Raw genomic sequence first — 23435 nt, 5'->3', positions numbered from 1 at the left:
AATAAAGTTATGAAAATAAAATTTGGAACATAGGATCATATTAGGGAGGGGCACATTTGAATGTAATTGTTTTTGAAAAGTGAGCGTGACCCCGCCCCCAAATAGGTTATTTGTATATATCTTGCAAACCAATAAAGCTATATAAACCAAACTTTCTGCAGTCGTTTCCTTATACAGTCCAAAAATGAAAGAAATCGGATAATAACCACGTCCACCTCCCATACAAAGGTTAGATTGAAAATGACTAAAAGTGCGTTAACTCACTAACGAGAAACGTCAGAAACACCAAATTTTACATAAGAAATGGCAGAAGGAAGTTGTACTGAGATTTTTTTACAAAATGGAAAATGGGTGTGGCGTCGCCCACTTATGGGTCAAAAACCATATCTCAAGAACTACTCGACAGATTTCAATGAAATTCGGTATATAATATTTTCTTGACGCCCTGATGACACTGGTGGAATATGGGCGAAATCGGTTTACAACTACGCCTACTTCCTATATAACTCAATTTTGAATCCTTCTGATTCGGTCACTTTATAATGTATACATAAGGAACCCATAAAGATAGCGAAATAAAACTTTACACAAATACTGTATTTGAGCTGTGACATCACTTGTGGAAAAATTGTCAGAATCGAGCCATGATTTTTCAAGGCCCCTGATATCAAACATAAAGAACTCAGGGCCTAAGGGTAATTTTTCACCGAAAATATAGGTAGATCTGTAAATAAATTGCGAGAGTATAAAATGTTCGGTTGCACCCGAACTTAGCCTTTCCTTACTTGTTCTGCGTAAAAATATCCCGTTTTGAAACGGGCGCTCACATTTAAAGCTCCTTTACTTGGAAACTTATCTCGTTCAGCTCATAATCCAAGCGACTAAATTCTGTATATTAGCACTAAGAACAAGACTGTATGTATACTTCCTCATATAGCAAAATGTAGAATATTCTAGTAAAACAATTTTCATAAATGTATAATATATTCATGAGGCGCGGTAGACAAGATACATGGTTCTATAGAGGCCAAAGTAACATGTCTCACAATAATAGTAAAGGGTGATTTTTTAAGAGCTTGATAACTTTTTAAAAAAAAAAAACGCATAAAATTTGCAAAATCTCATCGGTTCTTTATTTGAAACGTTAGATTGGTTCATGACATTTACTTTTTGGAGATAATTTCATTTAAATGTTGACCGCGGCTGCGTCTTAGGTGGTCCATTCGGAAAGTCCAATTTTGGGCAACTTTTTCGAGCATTTCGGCCGGAATAGCCCGAATTTCTTCGGAAATGTTGTCTTCCAAAGCTGGAATAGTTGCTGGCTTATTTCTGTAGACTTTAGACTTGACGTAGCCCCACAAAAAATAGTCTAAAGGCGTTAAATCGCATGATCTTGGTGGCCAACTTACGGGTCCATTTCTTGAGATGAATTGTTCTCCGAAGTTTTCCCTCAAAATGGCCATAGAATCGCGAGCTGTGTGGCATGTAGCGCCATCTTGTTGAAACCACATGTCAACCAAGTTCAGTTCTTCCATTTTTGGCAACAAAAAGTTTGTTAGCATCGAACGATAGCGATCGCCATTCACCGTAACGTTGCGTCCAACAGCATCTTTGAAAAAATACGGTCCAATGATTCCACCAGCGTACAAACCACACCAAACAGTGCATTTTTCGGGATGCATGGGCAGTTCTTGAACGGCTTCTGGTTGCTCTTCACCCCAAATGCGGCAATTTTGCTTATTTACGTAGCCATTCAACCAGAAATGAGCCTCATCGCTGAACAAAATTTGTCGATAAAAAAGCGGATTTTCACATTTCGAACCGAACACTGATTTTGGTAATAAAATTCAATGATTTGCAAGCGTTGCTCGTTAGTAAGTCTATTCATGATGAAATGTCAAAGCATACTGAGCATCTTTCTCTTTGACACCATGTCTGAAATCCCACGTGATCTGTCAAATACTAATGCATGAAAATCCTAACCTCAAAAAAATCACCCGTTATATATATAAAGGACAGAAACAAATCCTGTTTTATTATCTACATTTCATTTGAAATGTGTGCTTTGCAAATGTATCATACCTTTTTGATTCGATGAAAGTGATAAATACTTGTATATCTTTTGTTTATATTAAAATTGTTTCTTTACTTTTTTAACGTATAACAATAACTATTTTTTAAACTTTATAGGCACGCTTTTGTTTAAGAATAAAAAATATTTGTACAAATTCTTGAAAAGATTAGCAATAAAAAACCGAAAATTTGTATATCACTATGCTTAACAATCGTCTAATATACATATGAATGAAGTATTATTTTAAGTTCCATGCAAATTGGGATGATGCCCAGAGTTGTTATATACAGCTTTTGCGACTTCGTCCTGTAATGTCGACGGAGGGTCAGACAAAATATCGGTCTTCATTGACAAGTACTTTAATTTATTAGAAACAGCTGTATGGGGGGAAAAAAACCTTTCATATATTTATATTTGCATACAATTTCAATATCAATACCTGGCCGCAAGTCAATCAACGAGCAATGCTGGTCAACCCATAAGAACGCTGTACGCCGTAATTCCTCTAAACTGGCACTGGACACTGACGCGGTGTAAGAGGAAAGCAAGGGTTCTAATATAAGCCCCAACTGCGAAGAAATATTAGGATACAATTGTTAAAACTTGAGAGAATAAATAAATATATATAAACTTACAATCCAAAATTTCCAGTCTTGCATTGTACGATGCCGCACGTACTGATCGTACAACTGGCGAACATGTTCTGTGCCCTGGCGTGTTACAGGTGCGCCATTTGCTGGGAGGATTGAGTGCAAATGCCTGCATAAATGAAATTTTAGAAACAATGGGAAACACAAACATTAATTTTGCTTGAGCTACAATACATCAATCTTTCTGCAATCACTTACGTTAACGAATTATTGAGAATATCTCTCTCCTTAAGCAATGCCTCCATATGATCTTTCAATTGATTACGTTCCGCACGCAAATGTTTAATGTGATCCGCACCTTTCTGCAGCATAGCTGCTTTGCTCAGCTGCAACGATGAGAGCAAAGTGTTAAAACTGGCACGCAATGATTTTTAAAATGAAATCACTTACCTTGGCATTGGGATTTTGTTGCAGTTGCGGTATAAGCGAATGCAATAAATCGAAGCCATTTTTAATGTTATATCGTCGTTTTTGTTCGGCATGTATATGACCGGCTCGCCTTTGATTATCTCGTGGAAATTTCAAGCTATGCGTTGGTGAAAGAGGTGAGTCTTGATCGTGAAATGATTCTGGTGATAAGCTCAATGTATTGCTGCACATGGCTGCTTGACTGGCTGTCGGCGGATAACTCATCATCTAATGGGTAGGGGAATTGTACAAATTTAGAACATTTCTTGTCTGTTTCTGTAAAATAAATTTCTTTTATTTATGTATACCTTACTGCAGGGTGGGCTATGCAACATTTGCGGTGCCGCCGGATTTGGCAGTGAAGTAGATTTTTTGGGTGACTTCTGCATTTGCTCTTGATGCATTTGCATGCCATGACGAGTATAAGTTGAATCCGCTGACGTGCCGGATGCATTAGTTGCCGTGCATTGAACGTTGGGCGTTGCAAAGAAATTGGCGCTGGTTGGTGTGCTGCCGATATTTTGCGATTTATTTGTATTTACAGATATGGCCGAAGACGCTGGTGGCGGCACCACAACTGCTGGCATTGATAATGCAGGCATCGGTATATTTACATTCGATATGGCACTTGAGGAAGAACTTTGTTTCTTAAGCAACGAGCGTGAGTCTAGATAATAAATGTATTTAAATTATTTTTTTAATATTTTAAATACAGAAATAATTTTAAAATCTTTGCGAGCTGCTTTAAATACGTTCCGTCTATTTTAATTAGAAATTAAAAAACAACAAAACAGATCTTAGTTTTGGACCAAACTATTTTTTCGGGATATTGGCACAAAAGTAAAAAAACTGCATTCTCCGATTTTCGAAATTAACATTCAATATGTTTTTTTTTCAAATAATTATTATTAATTACAGGATATAGTTACTAAAAAAAAAAACAATATAAGAAAATAATCAACATTTTCTTCTTAATTCAATGTCATATAAATTTTTTTAAACCATATGACCGAAATAAACTGACCGATTTCAATGAAATGCGGTACATAATATTTTCTCCCTCACCCAGAGTAACATAGGCTATATTTATTGCGAGAATCTCAACTTTCCGGAAATAGTTCCCAGGTGAGGGTATCAAAAAGACTCCGTGATGGAGAATCTTAATCTGAAACTGAAAATCGTCTTGCAAGTCATTCTCTTCGCATCGAGAGTCGAATAACATGCGGTCGCACCTGCTTGCTGAATAAAATTTCAAAACCTCCCTAGTCGATATAGTGTACCATGGTGGTGAAAATGAGTGAAATCGGTTCAGGAAATACCTCAGCCCTCATATACTATACATATGTATATGATGATTTTCGTTATTCTGTTTGACTTTATTCCACATATATGAGGTAAATTATATCCACATTTTGGATTTTTAGTTACTATATCTGTAATTAGTACTAATTATTTTAAATTTTACATTTAAAAAAAGGATTTTGCCAAATATTTCGATTTTGGAGGCTAACTTCGAACTTTTTTTTTACTTATGTCTCAATTTCCCGGAAAAAAGTAGTTTTGAGTTTGAGTTTTTTAGTTCGGTCCAATACACCGCCGAGTATTGTACAATGTAAATGCTTTAGATGCAATCATAATCAGAAATCGGACAACTATGGAAGCAAATGATATAAAATCATGGCAAAGTGATCCAAGTCATAATTAAATATTTCGATATATCGCAAATTTTAATTTGAACATCTGGTTCTAACTTACTCGTTGTCAAAAGTTGAGCTAAGGTACTATTATTCAACATGGGATCGCTGGTAGCTGACTGCAACTGCGATGAGACCAAAAGATTATTACTCGCTGCACTACTGGACTTATTGGCGCCACTGGGTGCGACAATCGAATGCTGATGTATTGAATTGCTGCGTGAGCGTGGCTTATTATTTTTAGCCTGATATTTGGGTACAGCGAAGTTATCGTGGCTTGAGCGTGACTCTAATTTTTGCAGTGTCACATTCAAGGGTAAACTATTCGAACGAAACATTTCACGTGGCATCATATTCACAGACGATTGCTGTTGTTGACTAAGCTGCTGCATCGGGTGCTGCTGCTGTGTTGTTAGGAGATGCTGAGTAGATTGTTGTTGTTGTTGGTGCTGATGACTAGATGAAGGCGATAATTGGCAATGTGCCTGTACCTGTAATTGTAAGGGGCTGGACAACGTAGTCACCTGACAGCCTAAATTCGGTGGCAACGATTGTTGGTGTACATGATGTGCGTTCGTCGATTGATCGTGCATATAGGGTGAATTCGTATTAACGCGCATGTTTATGTAGCCGCCAGTGGATGCGGATTTCTTGAAGTTACTCACACTCGGATAGGGTTTGTAAGCGTTTGAGTTACTATTACCACCTAGATTAGTGTTGATGCCATATAGATCATTAGAAGCATTCAAATTATAAATGGACAACATATCGGTGGATGGTGGTTCCGTTTTCACCGTCTGCAACAGTATTGATGAGTTTGCCGTGTGTGGTGAATTGTTAACGTTGATTTGTGGAGAGCTGGGCATGCAATTGGTGGTTGTCTGTATTATTGCATAACTTTTGGGCTTTTGATTTACCATTGAAATATTAAGCAGATTATTGTTAACGTTAAGACCACTATTAGCTGATGCTGATATATCGACACTGCCGTAGCCACCATAAACGGTGCCACTACCATTGTCGCCCGTTCCACTTATTATGCCGCTAGATGTGGGATATTGAGTGGCCGCAGCTTGCATTTGTTGTTGCTGCTGCTGTTGATGATAGGCTATAGTATGATGCTGCAATGCTGTACAAGGCAAAGTAGGCTGCAAATGTTGACTCTGTTGGCTTTTCTGTTGTTCTGCCAACATTTGCTGATAAATTGTGGTTTGATGCAAGGTGGGTTGAGCTTTATCATAATTATGCGGTTCCCGCCTACTGTAATATCAAATATATGGAATTAAATTTAATATAAATGTTATTAATGAAATTTGATGCTACCTAAATGATCTTTGTGAGTTTTTCGAAATTCGCCCCTTCATCACACTTTTGCTTGGAAATTCATTGCCTGAGGATCTATTGTTTGTGACGCCTTCACTTGCTGCCGGAAAATGTTTGGAGTGCATTCGCATAGTTGACGACGCCGTTGTTGCAGAGGCTGAAGAACCTAACCCATCATTTACCCCCACTGTTGAAGAATGGTCATCGGTCATGATGGCATCCACAGTGTTAAGTGCTTGCGCTTGATTTGATCCGGAGGTATTCAATAATTGACTATTACTATTTTCACGAGATAATGGCGCTGGGTAACGTTGTTGAACCATTGACGATTGAAACTGTAGCGAATCAAGTGGCGCGTTTAAGTCCAACATATTGGCATCATCGTTTACAGGTATTGCATTCGAATTATTACCACTGACAACACCAACCATACTATTTGATTCGAGCTGATCAGTACCTACGGATATAATGTTTGATTAAACATTTACATATTATGAGAAATTTCAAAAATACCCATTATTGCTGAGAGGTTATATTCTACATTTTTAAGCATTTCATCAGTGCCTTCCTCTGGCACTGGCGGGAGCCGATTCGGCTGCAACAGCTCTGAGAAGAATAAAGCTTAGTGATAAATAGATATTAATAGGTTATGTTTGTGATTTGCATATGCTTACCATCAATCGTCAGATCGATATCGTCAATATTCGGTTGAAGAGAACCAAGGCCAGGTTGTATGAAATCAGCTATTCCCGCACCGCGCGCTGAAAATGGTATTAAATATTAGTAAAAAGAGTTATTTACTTTTATGTCTACCGAAACTTGCCTATTTCACGTGGATCAGGAAACGGAAATGGACCATTAATCGACGAGAAAAGTGTGTCATTGGTCCAATCGTCGGGTATCATTAACATTCGATCGTTCAGTGGAGACCATTCTAGGAAGTCGAATTCGCTCTTCTATAAATAAAAATAATTTCAATAAAGTAATAATAGTTAAATGAATAATAACTAGGTACAAATATTTAAAGCAATATTTTTAATACGAGTTATTTAAGCTCAAAGAATTCTAAAATTAACATTTCCAACTTAATCTACATATATATGATAATCAAGGTGGCGCTTTAATAATGTGGAAAAATAGCACTTATGAAAGAAGTACTAAAAGGATATTACCACCAACGTTGAAAAAAATATCAGAAAATGATTATTTCTCTCTCTCCCGAGTATCCCATGGTATACATTTTGGTATTTTGAAAACTTATTGAATTCTCTTGGTATTTTTTGTCTGCCGAGGTTAGGTCTTAAATGTTAAATTAAAAACTTCAAATATGAAAATAATTTTCATTTTTTCGTACGGATGAATATTAAGTTTATACATATCTCAAAATTATAAAGCTTGCTCGAACAGTCATTGAAATGTGAATAAAGTACTTATCCCGGAAACACCCCTAATATAGCTGTTCTATGTTCATAATTATTAGTGTATATGATTCGTAAATATTATTGTATTACCACAAAGACTTATTTTTACTTAAACAAATAATAATATGTGCGTAAGTAGGCAGTTGACCGTAACTACGTTGTACTACCGTCCACAAAAATGTTTTACATTTCATACGCGAACTTCAAATAGAGTGGACTTATAACTTAATTCCTTACTTACATAAATACATACAAATATATGTATGAATACCGTTAATCATGCCGGTTTTAAACATTGTCCGCGTATTACGATTCTACACAATAGTGCTGCGTCGTCTGGGAATAATGCCAATTGGCTATTGCTCGAAGGAAAAGAAATATGTACTCCAGACTGGTTGGAGCTTTCAATTAACACACTGGACCTTGCAATTTATATATCTGCTATCGATGACAATTTTGGCTATGAGAAGAGAGGCGTTTTTCATTGTGGAATACACTTCTATTGAAAACAACTACTGGAATGTACTCGTTTTCGGTGCTTTGTTAGTGCAGTTCTTGATTTATGCTTGGATGTTGATGTTTCGTCACTTTCACTTCGACATTATACAACATTGCATTCATTTAACGGAAGAATTGTCCTGCATTACCCCACGCAAGGTCGGCGTTTATCAGCTAATTATGATGGTGGCCGTTATGGGAGCAAGTACGCTCAACACTTGCTTCATGTGGAATAGACTGTCGGTACCGAATTCGTTTAGTGAAACATGCTTCCATATACCGTGGCTAATATTTCAAATGTACTACTTCATATTGTCGTTCATATTATCGTTTTACATTTGCATCGTTCAAATAATAGCTGGACACTTGATTACGGTTAACACTTTTATCGCAGGGATCACGCTACGGCGGTCAACGCGCATTACCGATATATATTTGGACAATATCCAAAATTTTTTAACTATCTATGACAACCTACTGTTGCTCTGTACCGAGAATATCAGTAAAAGTTACGGCGTCATTTTTGTGCTCATCACCTTTATTTCGACGCTTGATATAACTTTCATTGTGTACACGATGTATACTGGGCCTTTGGAAGGATATTTGCAGATAATTGATTCCACAGCGCGATCGGTATCCTTTGCATTGCCATCGGTCATATTCTTATGTATGATGCTGCTCGGCAGTGACATTCAGGCTCAGGTGAGTTAATGAACTGAGAAGCAACACCTGATAATTAATTTTAACACAACATAACCAATAACCACACAACTTTTGCAAACAACAATTTGACGACGTCCTTGTGTAAGGGTGAAGTCTATGCAAAATTTTAATTTCGAAGTTATAGCTAATATAATGGAGCGGGCCAGTGTGCGTATTGTAATGTATTAAAACTTTAAACGCAATTATCTCGAAACAGTGTTTTTAAAAACTACTCGTGTTGTAACTAAAAAAATATTGACTGATTTATCTGAAATTTGGTGTGGCATTTCTCTACATTACAATCGGAAGGATAAACCTAAAAGATATTTTGCATTGGGGTCAAAAATGTAAAACAATAGCTCTAAATTCCGTATTTTTCAGTCTTATTTTATATTGATTTTTATACTTTTCTTTTAAATTTATAGGTTTATCCTTTCTGTTAATATGTCCTAAAAAGCAAATACTTCATTGTTTCAATACTTTCCGATCAATGGTTAAACAGTTTGGGCCCTCAAGTCGAAAGCAGCAGACAAAAAATTATCTTTTGAAAGAAAAAAATAATAATTTTGACTCTAGAAAGATACTATAAAATTGTGTTAAAGTCTAAAAACTATTATTTGACCACCTCCAAAATTAGTTTAAAATAATTACCGATTCGTTTGCTTTTACATGAACTTCCCACCTTAATGCTCAAATATTGCCATCTGTGGCATAACCGCACTAAATCTAAATTGTGTAAACAGATATTTTTGATTATTTATATGAGATTGCAATAGAAATGTGGTCATCAATTAACTTAATTAGCTGATTACAACTTATACGTTTGGCCTGTTGCACGTCTAGTTTAACGTAATTTTAGTTACAATCGGAATGGCGTCATTAAAGTATTGGCATATTTACTTGTTACTGTTGCGTTTGGTAGGCATATGTCCTGCCAGTTTTTCGCGGAAAAATAAGAAGTTCATCTCAACCGCACGCGATCTATTAGTCGCGTTGGTCATAACTGCTCTTACGTTGATTACGACGGAGTGTCTTTTGCTGATTAGCATACATTTTGCATTCGGTCATGATTTGAATATGTACACTGACTTCAAAACGGGGAACACACTCTTCTTCATAGAAATTATTGCAGCCACAGTTCTACAACTATTTCAAAGTATTTACATTTTTATGTTAAGGAACACTGGAATCGAAATGTTAAATGTGATTTATAAACACATTTGTGTTTACACTGAGAATTCTTCAGCTTGTGATTTCCGCTTGAATCGCTGTATTCGGTGGACCTTGGTTGCTCATCTACTAACTCTAGCAGTGCACGAGGTTAATCTGCTAAGTTCTATTTGGGCGCATAATCTGCCACTTCGGCTGACGTTTTGTCTTTCATTTGTTTTGACAATCCGTCCAACGTTTTGCTTCATAGTGTTGTCCACGTACATCTACATCGTGTATGTGCTGTGTCATATATTGGCCTTCTACAATAACAGACTGCTGACAATGGAAACTCATCTAATAAAATCGAAACTTGTGCTGCGACAAAAATTATGTAAACTTTTAATATTGCGTACCGAATTGATTTCGCTTTCTTGTAAAAATATAAGTCAAGTGTATGGTGTGGCTGTGCTGTTGGAGACCTGCTATATTCTCTCGATATTGCCCTCATTTCCCGCATTTGTGTTAAAAATGTTCAGTTGGAATATGCCGTTCAACATTAAGTTTCTGGGACACTCTGTCAGAGCTCTGTTTTGGGTGCTGCCACCGCTGCTCATTCTAATACAAGCAATGGCGATAAACACAATCAACGCTGAGGTAAAAATATTATATTAATTTCGGATTAAGATTTAAAACTTTTGAATCGAGGGTTAAGTGGTAGGGCAGAACTATTGTTAATCTCTCGACATGAGGCAAGTTTTGTTTACTCAAAATTCAAATGAGCAATTTGGACAGATAAATAATCTGTAAGCACAAAAACAGCTGGCGATAAAGGAGGTGCTTAGTTCGAGTGTAGCCGAACACTTCAAACTCTCGCGATTTATGTATATAATTATATTATGACAAAACACAATTTGATCCACATATTCGGCATAAAGTCCACCAGGATAGCGAAAATCATTATTTGTAGTATATGGAAGCAGGTGTAATTCCTAGGCAGTTTTCACTATTTTTTGTCATCAAGCTACATCAAATCCAAGATAATACGTCCACTTAATTTTTGATATCCCACATATTAACCGATATATACGATATATACGATATCGTCCCCTCAATATAACAATAGCGTATGTGCTCATACGCCATTATTTTTTTATTGCATATTCAGAATCTCAATCATTGATTCTATGTCTGCTCAAAATTTCGTCAAATTCTACTTCCACAAAGTGGGTCAAAATGTCATTGGAAAAAATGGTGTATAATTTCATGTTCATGTTTTTTGTTCATGCTTTCTGATTTGAAAAAAAAACTTTAAACTCGATTTTCTCAAAACCCAGAAAAAAATTATACGCTATTGTTATATTGAGGGGACGATATATAGTCAACCGGAAGTTTGAAAATCCGTATTTGAAGTATATGGGGGCTCGAGAAAGTATTGACCTGGTATTGGTTGAGCAGTTTGAGACTTCCCATTTTCCATTTTGTAAAAAAATCTCAGTGCAGCTTTCTTCTGCCATTTTTTATGTAAAATTTTGTGTTTCTGACGTTTCTCGATAGTGAGTTAACGCATGTTTAGTCATTTTCAACCTAACCTTTGTATGGGAGGTGGGCGTGATTATTATGCGATTTCTTTCATTTTTGGACTGTATAAGGAAACGGCTAAAAGAAACGACTGCAGAAAGTTTGGTTTATATAGCTTTATTGGTTTGCAAGATATATACAAAAAACCTATTTGGGGGCGGGGTCACGCCCACATTTCCAAAAAAAATTACATTCAAATGTACCCCTCCCTAATGCGATCCTATGTTCCAAATTTTATTTTCATAACTTTATTTATGGCTTAGTTATAGCTCTTTATGCGTTTTTGGTTATCGCCATTCTGTGGGCGTGGCAGTGGTCCGATTCCGCCCATCGAACTTAACCTTCTTATGGTGCCAAGGAACACGTGTTCCAAGTTTCATTAAGATATCTCAATTTTTACTCAAGTTACAGCTTGTACGGACGGACAGACAGACATCCGGATTTGAACTTTACTCGTCACCCTGATCACTTTGGTATATATAACTCTATATCTAACTCGTTGAGTTTTAGGACTTACAAACAACCGTTATGTGGACAAAACTATAATACTCTCTTAGCAAATTTTGTTGCGAGAGTATAAAAAGAAAACAATACTTTTGTACTATAGAAAGATTTAATAAAATATTGCTTAAGTGTAGAAACAGGATAGACCGATTTTTTGGTTTTTACATGAACTTCCCACCTTAATGCTCTAATATTGACCGTCATCTATGGCATAACCGCTCTAGATATAAATTGTGTAAACAGATATTTTTGATTATTTATATTTAATTGCAACCGAAATGTGGGAATCACTTAACTTAATTAGCTGATTACAGCTTATACGTTTGGACTGTTGCACGTTTAGTTTCACGTAACTTTAGTTACTTTCGGAATGGCGTCATTAAAGTATTGGCATATTTACTTGTTACTGTTGCGTTTGGTAGGCATATGTCCTGCCAGTTTTTCGCGGAAAAATAAGAAGTTCATCTCAACCGCACGCGATCTATTTGTCGCGGTAGGCATAACTGCTCTAACACTGATTATGACAGAATATCTGTTGCTTATTAGCATATATTTTGCATTCGGTCATGGTTTAAATATGTACACTGACTTCAAAACGGGGAACACACTTCTCATCGTAAAATTTTTTGTAGCCACAGTTCTACAACTATTTCAAAGTATTTACATTTTTATGTTAAGGAACACTGGAATCGAAATGTTAAATGTGATTTATAAACACATCTGTGTTTACACTGAGAATTCTTCAGCTTGTGATTTCCGCATGAATCGCTGTATTCGGTGGACCTTGGTTGCTCATCTACTAACTCTAGCAGTGCACGAGGTTAATCTGCTAAGTTCTATTTGGGCGCATAATCTGCCACTTCGGCTGACGTTTTGTCTTTCATTTGTTTTGACAATCCGTCCAACGTTTTGCTTCATAGTGTTGTCCACGTACATCTACATCGTGTATGTGCTGTGTCATATATTGGCCTTCTACAATAACAGACTGCTGACAATGGAAACTCATCTAATAAAATCGAAACTTGTGCTGCGACAAAAATTATGTAAACTTTTAATATTGCGTACCGAATTGATTTCGCTTTCTTGTAAAAATATAAGTCAAGTGTATGGTGTGGCTGTGCTGTTGGAGACCTGCTATATTCTCTCGATATTGCCCTTATTTCCCGCATTTGTGATGAAATGGTGGAATTGGAATATGCCGTTTAACATTAAGTTTCTGGGGCACTCTGTGAGAGCTCTGTTTTGGGTGCTGCCACCGGTACTGATTCTAATACAAGCAATGACGATAAACACAATCAACGCTGAGGTAAAAATATAATATTTCTTACGGATTAAGCTTTGAAATCTTTGGATCGAGGGTTAAGTAGTAAAGCAGGATTAGTGTGATTCTAAATATATTTATATGAAAATTACAAATGAAAATTGGACAGATAAATAATCTGTAAGCATAAAAACACCTTTCGAAAATTAGAAATTAATATAAATAATAAGTACTTAAGCGCCCAGCAAGGTATTCTGACGAAAGGTATTACTAACCAAGGCACATTAGTTCATCGACATTAATTGAGATACTAGTGAGCCATCGTATCTATAGTTCCATCCGAAAAATCAAAATGATTTCGGAAAAAATGTTAAAGAGGAAATATATTGCATAATATGTGTGTGGAATTAAGTACAAACTACGTTAATCATCAGAATTTGTTTGTATTCTGATTTTAAGCTTTTTTCGATAAATTTAAGACGTTTTCGTTATTTTTTAGTGCCTTTGTATATACATATGTAAGCTCAATTATATGAAATACATTTTATGACTAATACAAATTTTACATCTATTTTTAGGCGAACAAGACGATCAAAATTATTGAGAAAATTCCGCGAACTGGCACTGGACTGGATAAAATGGTGATTCAAATTTATTTATTTTTATGAATAAAGTGCATATATTCAGACTATGTATGTGATAATAGAATCAACCAGAAGGAATGAAATAGTCATATTTGGTATGCGGTACCAAGGGAAGTTTAGGCCGATTGATTTTGTTCTCGGTTCAGTCTAATCAGGATTTGTGCTCCATTTAATGATTTAATTATTTCTTGTAAATATTATATTATTTGTGTTTGTAAATATTATAAATTAACATTATTAATGGTCTAAATTATGATATATACATTTTTACATTAGGTGGATAAGTTTTTGATGAAAAATATCCGCAAGAAACCGATATTGACGGCATATGGATTTTTCCAACTGGATCGCAGCGCTTTGTTCAAGGTTTGTTCTCTATTTCAAATATCAGACATTTTGTGTATTAATCTATTATTTTTATTTCATTCCTCAGCTTTTTACAGCAATTATTACGTATATAATGATATTAGTGCAATTCACAGATATTGAAAACTCGTTAAAAACAATTGATTCCGAACTAATGTACCTACATACATAAGATACTCCTATTCGATTGGACCGATTTTAATGAAATGAAATTTGTGTGTATCTTCAGGTGGATGGTGGATGCTTTAGATTTACAATTCGGTCCAATTTGAATTGTTTCTTTAATTTAAATTATATAGAAATATACATAAATCGTTGTCGATATTGGGTCATTTTAGTCATGACTGCAGTATCGAGAAATTCAAAAATGTTCATCTGAAATGTAGTAAGAATAGCCCATAGGCATTCACTTAAAGCTGCCGTGTAATGATTTCAGAAAAACCATACTCGCCATTCACCGTGCGATATATGCGGATGAAATAAAGGCATGTTTGAAAGAAACTTATCTATGGTGATGCGACGAGTTTTTAGATGTTGGGAATAGTAAAATAGATTTGTATGAATATAAGCAATTTTTTTGACTCCCAAATAATTTTAGCAGCGTGGTGACTATCAAAGATGAATTATTAAAAAGTATCAATCCTAGATCCTTATCAAATTCTGGAATAGACCCTCGACAAACAAATCGAAATCCGTCACCTTTTTGTCAACTTCAAAGCCGCTTTCGATAGCAATGACAGTAGCCTATCCCGCCTATTCGACGCCATGTCTACAATTGGTGTCCCTGCACAACTTATTCGGTTATATAAAATGACTTTGAGTACAACAATTAGCATCGACAAAATCGGGAAGGTCCTCTCCGCTCCGTTCGATACCAGAAGATGTTTTAGACAGGGTCATTCCCTCTCGTACCTTTTCTTCTATATAATACTGGAAAAAAGTGATACGCACCGCTAATATGAAACGCAGTGGGGATACGCGGGTAATACTGACTACATAAGGCCTAAAACAAAGCCGTCATCTCAGCTCTATCCAGCCTAGAAAAAGAAACGAACGACGTTGGTCTTGTGGTGAACGAGAACAAGACAAAGTACCATTAGGCCACATACAAAGATTCCTTATAACCTTGTTTATCTCGCAACCAGCATAAATGCCACCACTGGCCGTAAGCCTGGAGATTAAGCGCAGAATAACTCTTGCCAACAAGTGGTACTTTGGAATCGGTAGGTAATTTAGAAGCAGATTTCCCTCTCGATGAAAAAAATACACTCTAGAAGTCACTCATCATTCCCGTCCAATTATACGACGCAGAAACATGGACGACGATAACCCGAGAAGAGCAGCTACTTGAAGCATTCGAAAGAACTGTTGTCCGCATGATCTTTGGAACCGTCCGCGTGAGTGAGGAGTACGGAAAGACGTGGAACCACGAACTGTATGAGATCTACGACGACATGGATATAGTTAAGCGTATAAAAATCCAACGAATGTGCTGGTTAGGAAGACGATGCTCCAGCACGGGTGGACAACAGAAGCAAGCGCGCCTACGCATCCAATGGAAAATAAGCTCTTAGAGACCTATCTGCACTTGGGATGTACAACTCGCGTGACTTTGCAAATGATATTTGTATAATAATTGGCGAAGTTTTGTGTGCTCGGTCCAGACCGACCCACTGTTGTAGTGCCAAAGAAGAAGATATCCATATTTAGTCGTTGATGCGTAAAATTACATTCAAATCTATTGACACTGTTGCTGATCCTGATGAAGTTTTCCTGCAGAGTTTTTAAATTCATTGGATTTGCCTATACATAATTTTGCTTCGAAATTTGAATGACTCGAAATTGTGTGATGACACGAGACTGGTCATAAAAAAAATGAGCAATATTCTATTTTGAGGGGTAAATTCCATATTTCCATCACGTTTGCAATTTCCAATACGCTAGGCATTTGTTTTGACATTAATAAGGCTGGAAATTAACTTAAATATACACAAGGATTAAAAATTCCCAAAACCCTTCTGAATTACCATTTCCTAAACTGTGTGGGAAATGAAATTATTTTTTAAACAAGCATAAGCGATTTACTATTTTTTCTAGGATAATTATCATTTTCGCAAATGATTTCAAAATAAACGTAACGGCGTATAGTGTAAAAGATATTGCTTTAAAAATAAAAATAAATATTTATGAAACAAAACAAGAAAAATGCATTTGTATAATTTGTATAATAAGACAATGCTATCATAAATTTTATTTGGTAAAGTAGAAGAAAAATAGGACCTTCTAATACAAAAGAGTAAGAATAGAGCTTTTGTTTGGAAATTAAAATTGTGCAAATACAATATTTTGTATCATTCGTATGCTTTTTAAGTATATTGTATCGATTTTTCATGTTACTTTTTTAAAATAGCGGAAGTCACAATGTTGTGTAATCAGTTACTTAGTGTAAGTGTAACCGCAAATACAAGTATGAGCGTGAGTAATGTCGTATTTTTAGTTTATCAAAATACAAGTGATTCGTTCTGACAACAAAATAAACTAATTTGCAATTAAGTGCTCCAATTTGCTACCATATTGCAGCACTACTATCTATCTATCTACTATTATACATATATCTTTATTATATTATATTAAAAATATTTATACTTAATCTTTAATATTTTCAAGTGCCATCAGCAACTTACTACTTACCGTGTCATAAGTTAGGCAACCAGCAGTTTTAGATTTGGAATTTTTGCGCCATTTCCTGTATTCAGCCTTGATAACGGTGGTTTGACGTTTCCAATATTTCCCTTCTAATACAACCGCCTGAAATACGAAACAGTTAAGTTTAATTATACAATTTATGTACACATTTTCGCTAGAACTACTAAAAAAATAATATGAGCAACCAATTAAATAAAAAAGAAACCAATTAACGCTTTAATACAATACAGAGATTGTATATTGGGCAACACGTGACCTTGGCATTTTCACAGTGCGTAAGCATTACTTCTTATCTGAGTTTAATTTTGGTTTCGACAGCGGCCACACAATCCGAAAAGAAATGCGCTCCATTTCTAATTTTGAAATTTTAAATGATTGATATAGATTTTTGGTAGACAATGAACCGAATGACAGATCGATAGATGCACGATCGTGCTTATCTATGTATTTATAACAAGAACACATAATGTCTATATATAAATGAGTTTGAAGCACTTGCCTGCGGGTTGCTATGGATGTCAACGTCCAATGGTGAAGCAAACTGGCACACCGGTGTCCTACGCTTCAGTATGACTGCAAAGAGATAACAAATATGGTATATGGAGTTAATTCACAAACGTCTAAGCCGGTAATAATCGCGCCCAGTATTACAATTGCTACGAATATGATTAGAAACGTTTTTTTAACACATATAACATATATACGTACATATGTATGTATGTATTATACTCATGTCTACTTAATTTTCTATTTATATTAGATTTTGCACAACAAAGTAGATATTTATAATGCTTGTACTTCAAGAGACACGATAACTCACATACAGTGATGAGCACACTTTTGGGTTAAAGATAATATTCTACTGCAATAGATGTACGTGGTCTGTTAAAAAAATAATGTGAATTGTCAATTTTTTTTTATGTTGATATACATACACTCCCCTAAACTATGATACAATTTTCAACTGTATTCATTGCTTACTTTCTCTGTAGCTAATGAATATCTGTAATAATATGATAATTTAGTATATAACTAATACTAAAGTCGTATTTTTATTCCAATATAATCAGAAATCGTTCCAGATGATATTCGAAAATAGTTCATATCACAGTTCCCGACGTTATACAGTGTTTACTGTATGCTGTTAACTTTTTAAGGAAAGTTTTTTCAACTATTGAAATGTAAATATACAAAAAAAGTCAGAATCTTCTTATCAATTATAATAAAAGTCCATGAACTCCATAAGAAGTCAGAAGTTTGTCTTTTCCAGACCCAGACTATGTACCACTTTACAAATAAATTCCGATAGAGGGGGAGTATATGTACATCCCCCTGGCCACTTGTACATATTTAATCGACAAATACGTCATAGACATCGCCGAGTTTCGGTGGTCTCACATGCCGTTCATTGAAATTTAAAACAAACGACTTAAGAACTCTAATACAGTTCGTTGTCTGGTTGGTAGGCATACCAATAGACTAGGGACACCATACAATGATTATTGCAGAAGTTGCAAACATATAAATAAAAATCTACATTAATTTTTAATTGAATTTTAATCGACTGGAATATGAAATGCAATCTGCGACAAAGAACGTATTTGTAATTATATATACATACGTTCTTCGTCTGCGAGTTGTTGTTCACGCTACACGACGGTAGATGTCGCTGCTAAAAATAGCAAACAGGTGATGAAACTTACCAACTTCTTATGAAAAGCAAAAAAAAATGTATAACAGCTGATCTGTTATCGAGTAGCAGGTAGTATTAATTAATTTGGCTGTGTGAAAAGGCTATAACGATGTTTCAGTCATATTCTTTTCTAAGTTACTGTAATTATGAGAAATATCTCAATGACTCGGTTTCCCGGAACACATTCCCATTATTCATTATACGTGGTTCCACACTGAATTGACGTAAAAGCAAGATATTTTCTGAAAACATTATAAACAATTTTACACCTCTTTGTTTTCAGTTAGTTGCAATTTTCCTATTACGATGATGAAATGGGATTTAAGAGGGGATTTAAGAGGTGCACGTCCATGTGGATGCAAGGCTTAGTACACGAAAAGAAAGACAACGATCGGTCACGATTTTCTTAACGACGTCTAAGAAGTTGCACTTGTAAAACTTATTGAATTGAACAACTTTAACAAGACCAAACCAGAGGAAACATGTTAGTGAGAGAAGATTCTAGTCCCGATGGTGTCACAATGGGCTTTCTAAAGGCCTAAGTGCGTTGTACGACATCCTTTTTACCTACCTACTTAACCCCACTTCAGTCAGTTGTAGTCATAGAGAAGTATAAACTGGGTTTATATAGGGAACTATGTATATCTGCTATCTGTCATTGGAAAATTTTTTATAACTCTTTGTAATGAAACTTATTCCCAAAATTATGTTATTATTAAAAAATAATAAAATTCAATGCATTATAAATAATAAAAAAGCAACTAAGTAAAAACTGCAAGTTAAAAATATATTGCATATATTATGCACAACACTGTACGTATTATACAGATATTCAATTTGATATAAACACGTAGAGTACTAACAGCAAAACTTGAATTTGCACAATGACGTGCACCTCTTAAATCCCATTTCATCATCGTAATAGGAAAATTGCAACTAACTGAAAACAAAGAGGTGTAAAATTGTTTATAATGTTTTCAGAAAATATCTTGCTTTTACGTCAATTCAGTGTGGAACCACGTATAATGAATAATGGGAATGTGTTCCGGGAAACCGAGTCATTGAGATATTTCTCATAATTACAGTAACTTAGAAAAGAATATGACTGAAACATCGTTATAGCCTTTTCACACAGCCAAATTAATTAATACTACCTGCTACTCGATAACAGATCAGCTGTTATACATTTTTTTTTGCTTTTCATAAGAAGTTGGTAAGTTTCATCACCTGTTTGCTATTTTTAGCAGCGACATCTACCGTCGTGTAGCGTGAACAACAACTCGCAGACGAAGAACGTATGTATATATAATTACAAATACGTTCTTTGTCGCAGATTGCATTTCATATTCCAGTCGATTAAAATTCAATTAAAAATTAATGTAGATTTTTATTTGTATGGTAAATCGATCTTAGTCAGTGTTTTAATCGAGTAGAGGCCAGTTAATTGATCAATTAGCTCCTGTGCGAAAAGGTTATTAAACACTTAACAAAGTTATAGAGTAAAATGACGTGTTAAGCGTTTCTATAACTGTAACTGGACACAACTTCTTTATTTGATATCCTTACATAGAGTAACTATACTTTAACCTTCTGGATAAAAGGCTATTAGTTAAAACTATTTCTACTTTGGTTGGGGTATATATTACATACATATATATGAAGAACCCAAATATCACATTTATCAAATTATTCTTCGAAGAATACAACCGATATCTATCTCTGTTGTTCTATTGCTATCATTCCCGATTTCTCAGACTGTTGAGGTCCGTTTTGAGAAAACCCTCATAGAAGAAAAGTATAAATGGAGGGATGTCATCTGTTTGGAGTCAAAATAATAATGAAATCAACTGAAACCGGCCATTTAATTTTAAAGTGAAATAGAAAAGTAAGTTTAACATTATTGTTATTTTCATTAAATATATAAAATATCAACAAATTTTAAGTAAACTTGTTTATGGTTACTTAGCATTCACCGAAAATGCTACGAAGAGACTACTTATGTACATTTAAATAATTTTATAACTCAAGTTATCTGCCTCAAATAATATGTACGTTCGAGTGAATTCGAGGTGTTTGAATAATAAATAAATTTATAGCATCGCTATTCCTATTGACAACGTTGCTTTGAAGTGGAAAAAAGCTTTTTTTGTTTTACGAATTTACAAAGTACCAGTCTAGACGGTGAGGCTTAATGAATATCCAAATGACATTATCTGAATTAAGGAAGTTAAGTTAAAATTAAATGCAGTTATAAATAGCATAAATCGAGTATTTTTTCAGAAAGCGATTTAATTACATCAGATTTCCTGTTTTAATTAATCGAACCATCGAGGTACCGGGATGGTTCTTACGGAGAGAAAAATTAGAAAAATTGCTTGAAAAAGTCTTAAATCCACAATTTTCTAATCAGCCATACAAACAATTTGTGTCGTTAGTCTCAAAAAGGTTGAGAAGGGCCAAACCGATCTGGCTAATTTTAGTTTTGAAATATTTATGGAAGGCCAGGGAAGGATTAGAAAGTAAGTACATATACATACATACTACATATATCGAAAAATTGTGAGAAAGATAACAAGAAGATGATTTTATTTGAATTGACAACAAAGATATGAAAAAAAGAAAACAAAAAATAATAATATTTTGAAAGTTGTCATTGTTGCTTTGTTAAAATATTTTTATTGTTCAATTGTATAAGGCTGTGTCGATAGCCCAAAACAATTTGTAACAAGTAGGGAAAGGCAACCGAACATTTTATACTCTCGCAATTTATTGATGTAATTTTATTACATACAATTTGAAACTTTATCCAATAGAATAACGAAAATCAGCATATATAGTACATGAGGGTTGAGGTAATTCCTGAACCGATTTCACTCATTTTCAACGCCCAGTTATAATGGGAATAGGGGCAACTTGGCACCTGTTAGTAGGCAGACAAACGGCAATTCGGCCTTGAAATTACTCCAGTCTGCAAAATCGCCAAAAAAAGAGCTGTAAAGAAGATTTTCCAGATATTCAAGTCGCTGGAGTTACTGCACAGGACTTTACAAGATTTACGCGACAACGAAAATATTTTTGGTGAAGCCATGATTCTGTTGGCAGGTGATTTTCGCCAGACTATTCCTGGATCAACTGTTGCTGACGAACTAATCACATTCCTAAAATCATCTAATTTGTGGCGACACATAAAGAATCGCCAATTAACAAATAACATACGAGTGTTTTTCCAACAATATCATACTGCGATTGTAGAAATAGTTGAAAATGGTAGCCTCTTTCATGGCTTCGAAAGAGGAGCTTATTCATCGTGTTTTTCCTGACATGAAACCATAATATAATAAACATAAATAGCTGATTGAATGACCTATATTGGTGGTAAAAAAAAACAAAGATATCTTTGATCTTAATGCGACAATTTAGAATTTCGTTAAAGGAGAGTTGACGCAGCTACAAACCAGGATGACGTATTCAATTATCCCACAGACTATTTCAAATTGTTGGACTATCCCCACTCACTTGCAATTAAAAGTAGTGTGAGTTGTCATCATGCTGCGTAATATAAATCAACATCAAACTTTGCAATAGAACAAGACTGGCTGTGAAGAAGGTAATCAATATCGTCACCAAAGCCAAGATAAAGCCAACTATGAAATTTGGTCATTTGTAACTTTCTCCAATATACGACTAAAAAAATCAAAGTTTTACAAATTATGATGATTTACGCTTAACACAGATCTACAATAATGTCAATCAATCATTTGAAAATTTATCGGCTATAACGTTTTCGTCTTTATGCGTAAGAATTTTTTCTCTGCATTGAAAGATTTACTAATTTAATGTATACCTTAGCTACAAAAACGTGTGGCCGGGTCTGCTAGTTACTGAATAATTATATAAACTTTGCTGCCAATCAATTTACCAAAGTGATATAATGGCTGTTGTCACTGATAATGATACAAATATTGTTAAGTATTGTAACTTGGATTAAGCGCTAAGACAAAATGAACGTAAAATACTCCAATGGTTCAATTCTCGGGGGCGAGCAGCTATCGAAAATTGTTTGCAAATGGTCAGTGGCACTTGAATCGGCGTTGATCAACGGTTTATAAAAATACATTTGGCAGATTCTATAATTCTTGTCTCAACAATGAGGCTTTTGATAAAAGAAATGGAGGATACAGACGAAAGTGAAACTGGAAGCGAAACATCAAAGCAATCTTTGGAAAATGATTTTGACCTATGGGCACTTCATAAATCATTAGTTCATAGCATAAGGCGAAGGCAGAATAATAATCATTTTCTCAAGACGAGCTAAGTTTTGATTTGAATTGCCAAGTTTTAGACCCGAAACGAAACATTGCCGGGGCATGGGAAGAAATTAAGACTATTTATCCCAAACAGCTTTACCCACAAATATTGCCACTTGATTTGCAGTAGCCGCGGAACGTCTATTTCTAGAGCGGGGCAATAATATCTGAAAACCTTAGCGGCGATTAACCGATTAATTCCTTGCAATTAATTGAAATGTTTTTGTTCTTTCAATTAATATTTTGATACATTAATCTAGTAATACGGTTTTTTGCCATCCCTAGTTGTAAATAATTTGCATTTGAACAAAACTGTAAGATGATGGATGGTTATGGTAAATGAACATAATTACATAGGAAGTTCGACTAAAATAGAACTTTTTATACTCTGGCAACAAAAGTTGCTAAGAGAGTATTATAGTTTTGTTCACATAACGGTTGTTTGTAACACCCA

At 35.0% G+C, this 23435-nt stretch overlaps 2 protein-coding genes across 8 annotated transcripts in view; one reads left to right on the top strand and one right to left on the bottom strand.

Annotated features, from left to right (window-relative positions):
• Positions 1-2120: 2120 nt before the first annotated feature.
• The window catches only part of Mlxip_2 (protein WBSCR14 homolog), a 31756-nt gene continuing 10441 nt past the window's right edge, over positions 2121-23435 (bottom strand). For 5 of the 6 annotated variants that reach the window (XM_011194527.3, XM_029044548.2, XM_011194528.3 and 2 more), the window contains 13 exons: positions 17481-17554; positions 16967-17083; positions 6973-7105; positions 6824-6910; positions 6663-6770; positions 6150-6606; positions 4888-6086; positions 3441-3799; positions 3115-3360; positions 2923-3050; positions 2710-2833; positions 2514-2643; positions 2121-2451 (listed from right to left, as the gene is read on the bottom strand). In XM_011194527.3, the coding sequence (XP_011192829.1) occupies positions 2318-2451; positions 2514-2643; positions 2710-2833; positions 2923-3050; positions 3115-3360; positions 3441-3799; positions 4888-6086; positions 6150-6606; positions 6663-6770; positions 6824-6910; positions 6973-7105; positions 16967-17083; positions 17481-17554 (3296 nt within the window). In that variant the 3' untranslated portion in view covers positions 2121-2317. The remainder of the gene's footprint in view (positions 2452-2513; positions 2644-2709; positions 2834-2922; positions 3051-3114; positions 3361-3440; positions 3800-4887; positions 6087-6149; positions 6607-6662; positions 6771-6823; positions 6911-6972; positions 7106-16966; positions 17084-17480; positions 17555-23435) is intronic. The other variant, XM_011194533.3, reaches the window with a different exon arrangement.
• On the top strand, positions 7092-14421 carry LOC114804789 (gustatory and pheromone receptor 39a). Of its 2 annotated transcripts, none has more exons than XM_054226942.1 (3): positions 7092-13906; positions 14186-14275; positions 14343-14421. In XM_054226942.1, exon 1 carries the CDS (start codon positions 9641-9643, stop codon positions 10592-10594), a length of 954 nt encoding a protein of 317 aa, XP_054082917.1. In that variant the 5' UTR covers positions 7092-9640; the 3' UTR covers positions 10595-13906; positions 14186-14275; positions 14343-14421. Both variants share the same exon structure in this region, with proteins under 2 accessions (XP_054082917.1, XP_054082918.1).

Source organism: Zeugodacus cucurbitae, chromosome 3 (assembly GCF_028554725.1).
Source record: "Zeugodacus cucurbitae isolate PBARC_wt_2022May chromosome 3, idZeuCucr1.2, whole genome shotgun sequence".
Lineage (NCBI taxonomy): Eukaryota > Metazoa > Arthropoda > Insecta > Diptera > Tephritidae > Zeugodacus > Zeugodacus cucurbitae.
The sequence above is the reverse complement of the archived record's forward strand: the minus strand, read 5'-3'. Positions and strand labels throughout refer to the sequence as shown.

Coding starts and splice junctions, on each gene's coding strand:
- LOC114804789 (XM_054226942.1), top strand. CDS start 9,641: ATGGCGTCATTAAAGTATTGGCATATTTACTTGTTACTGTTGCGTTTG.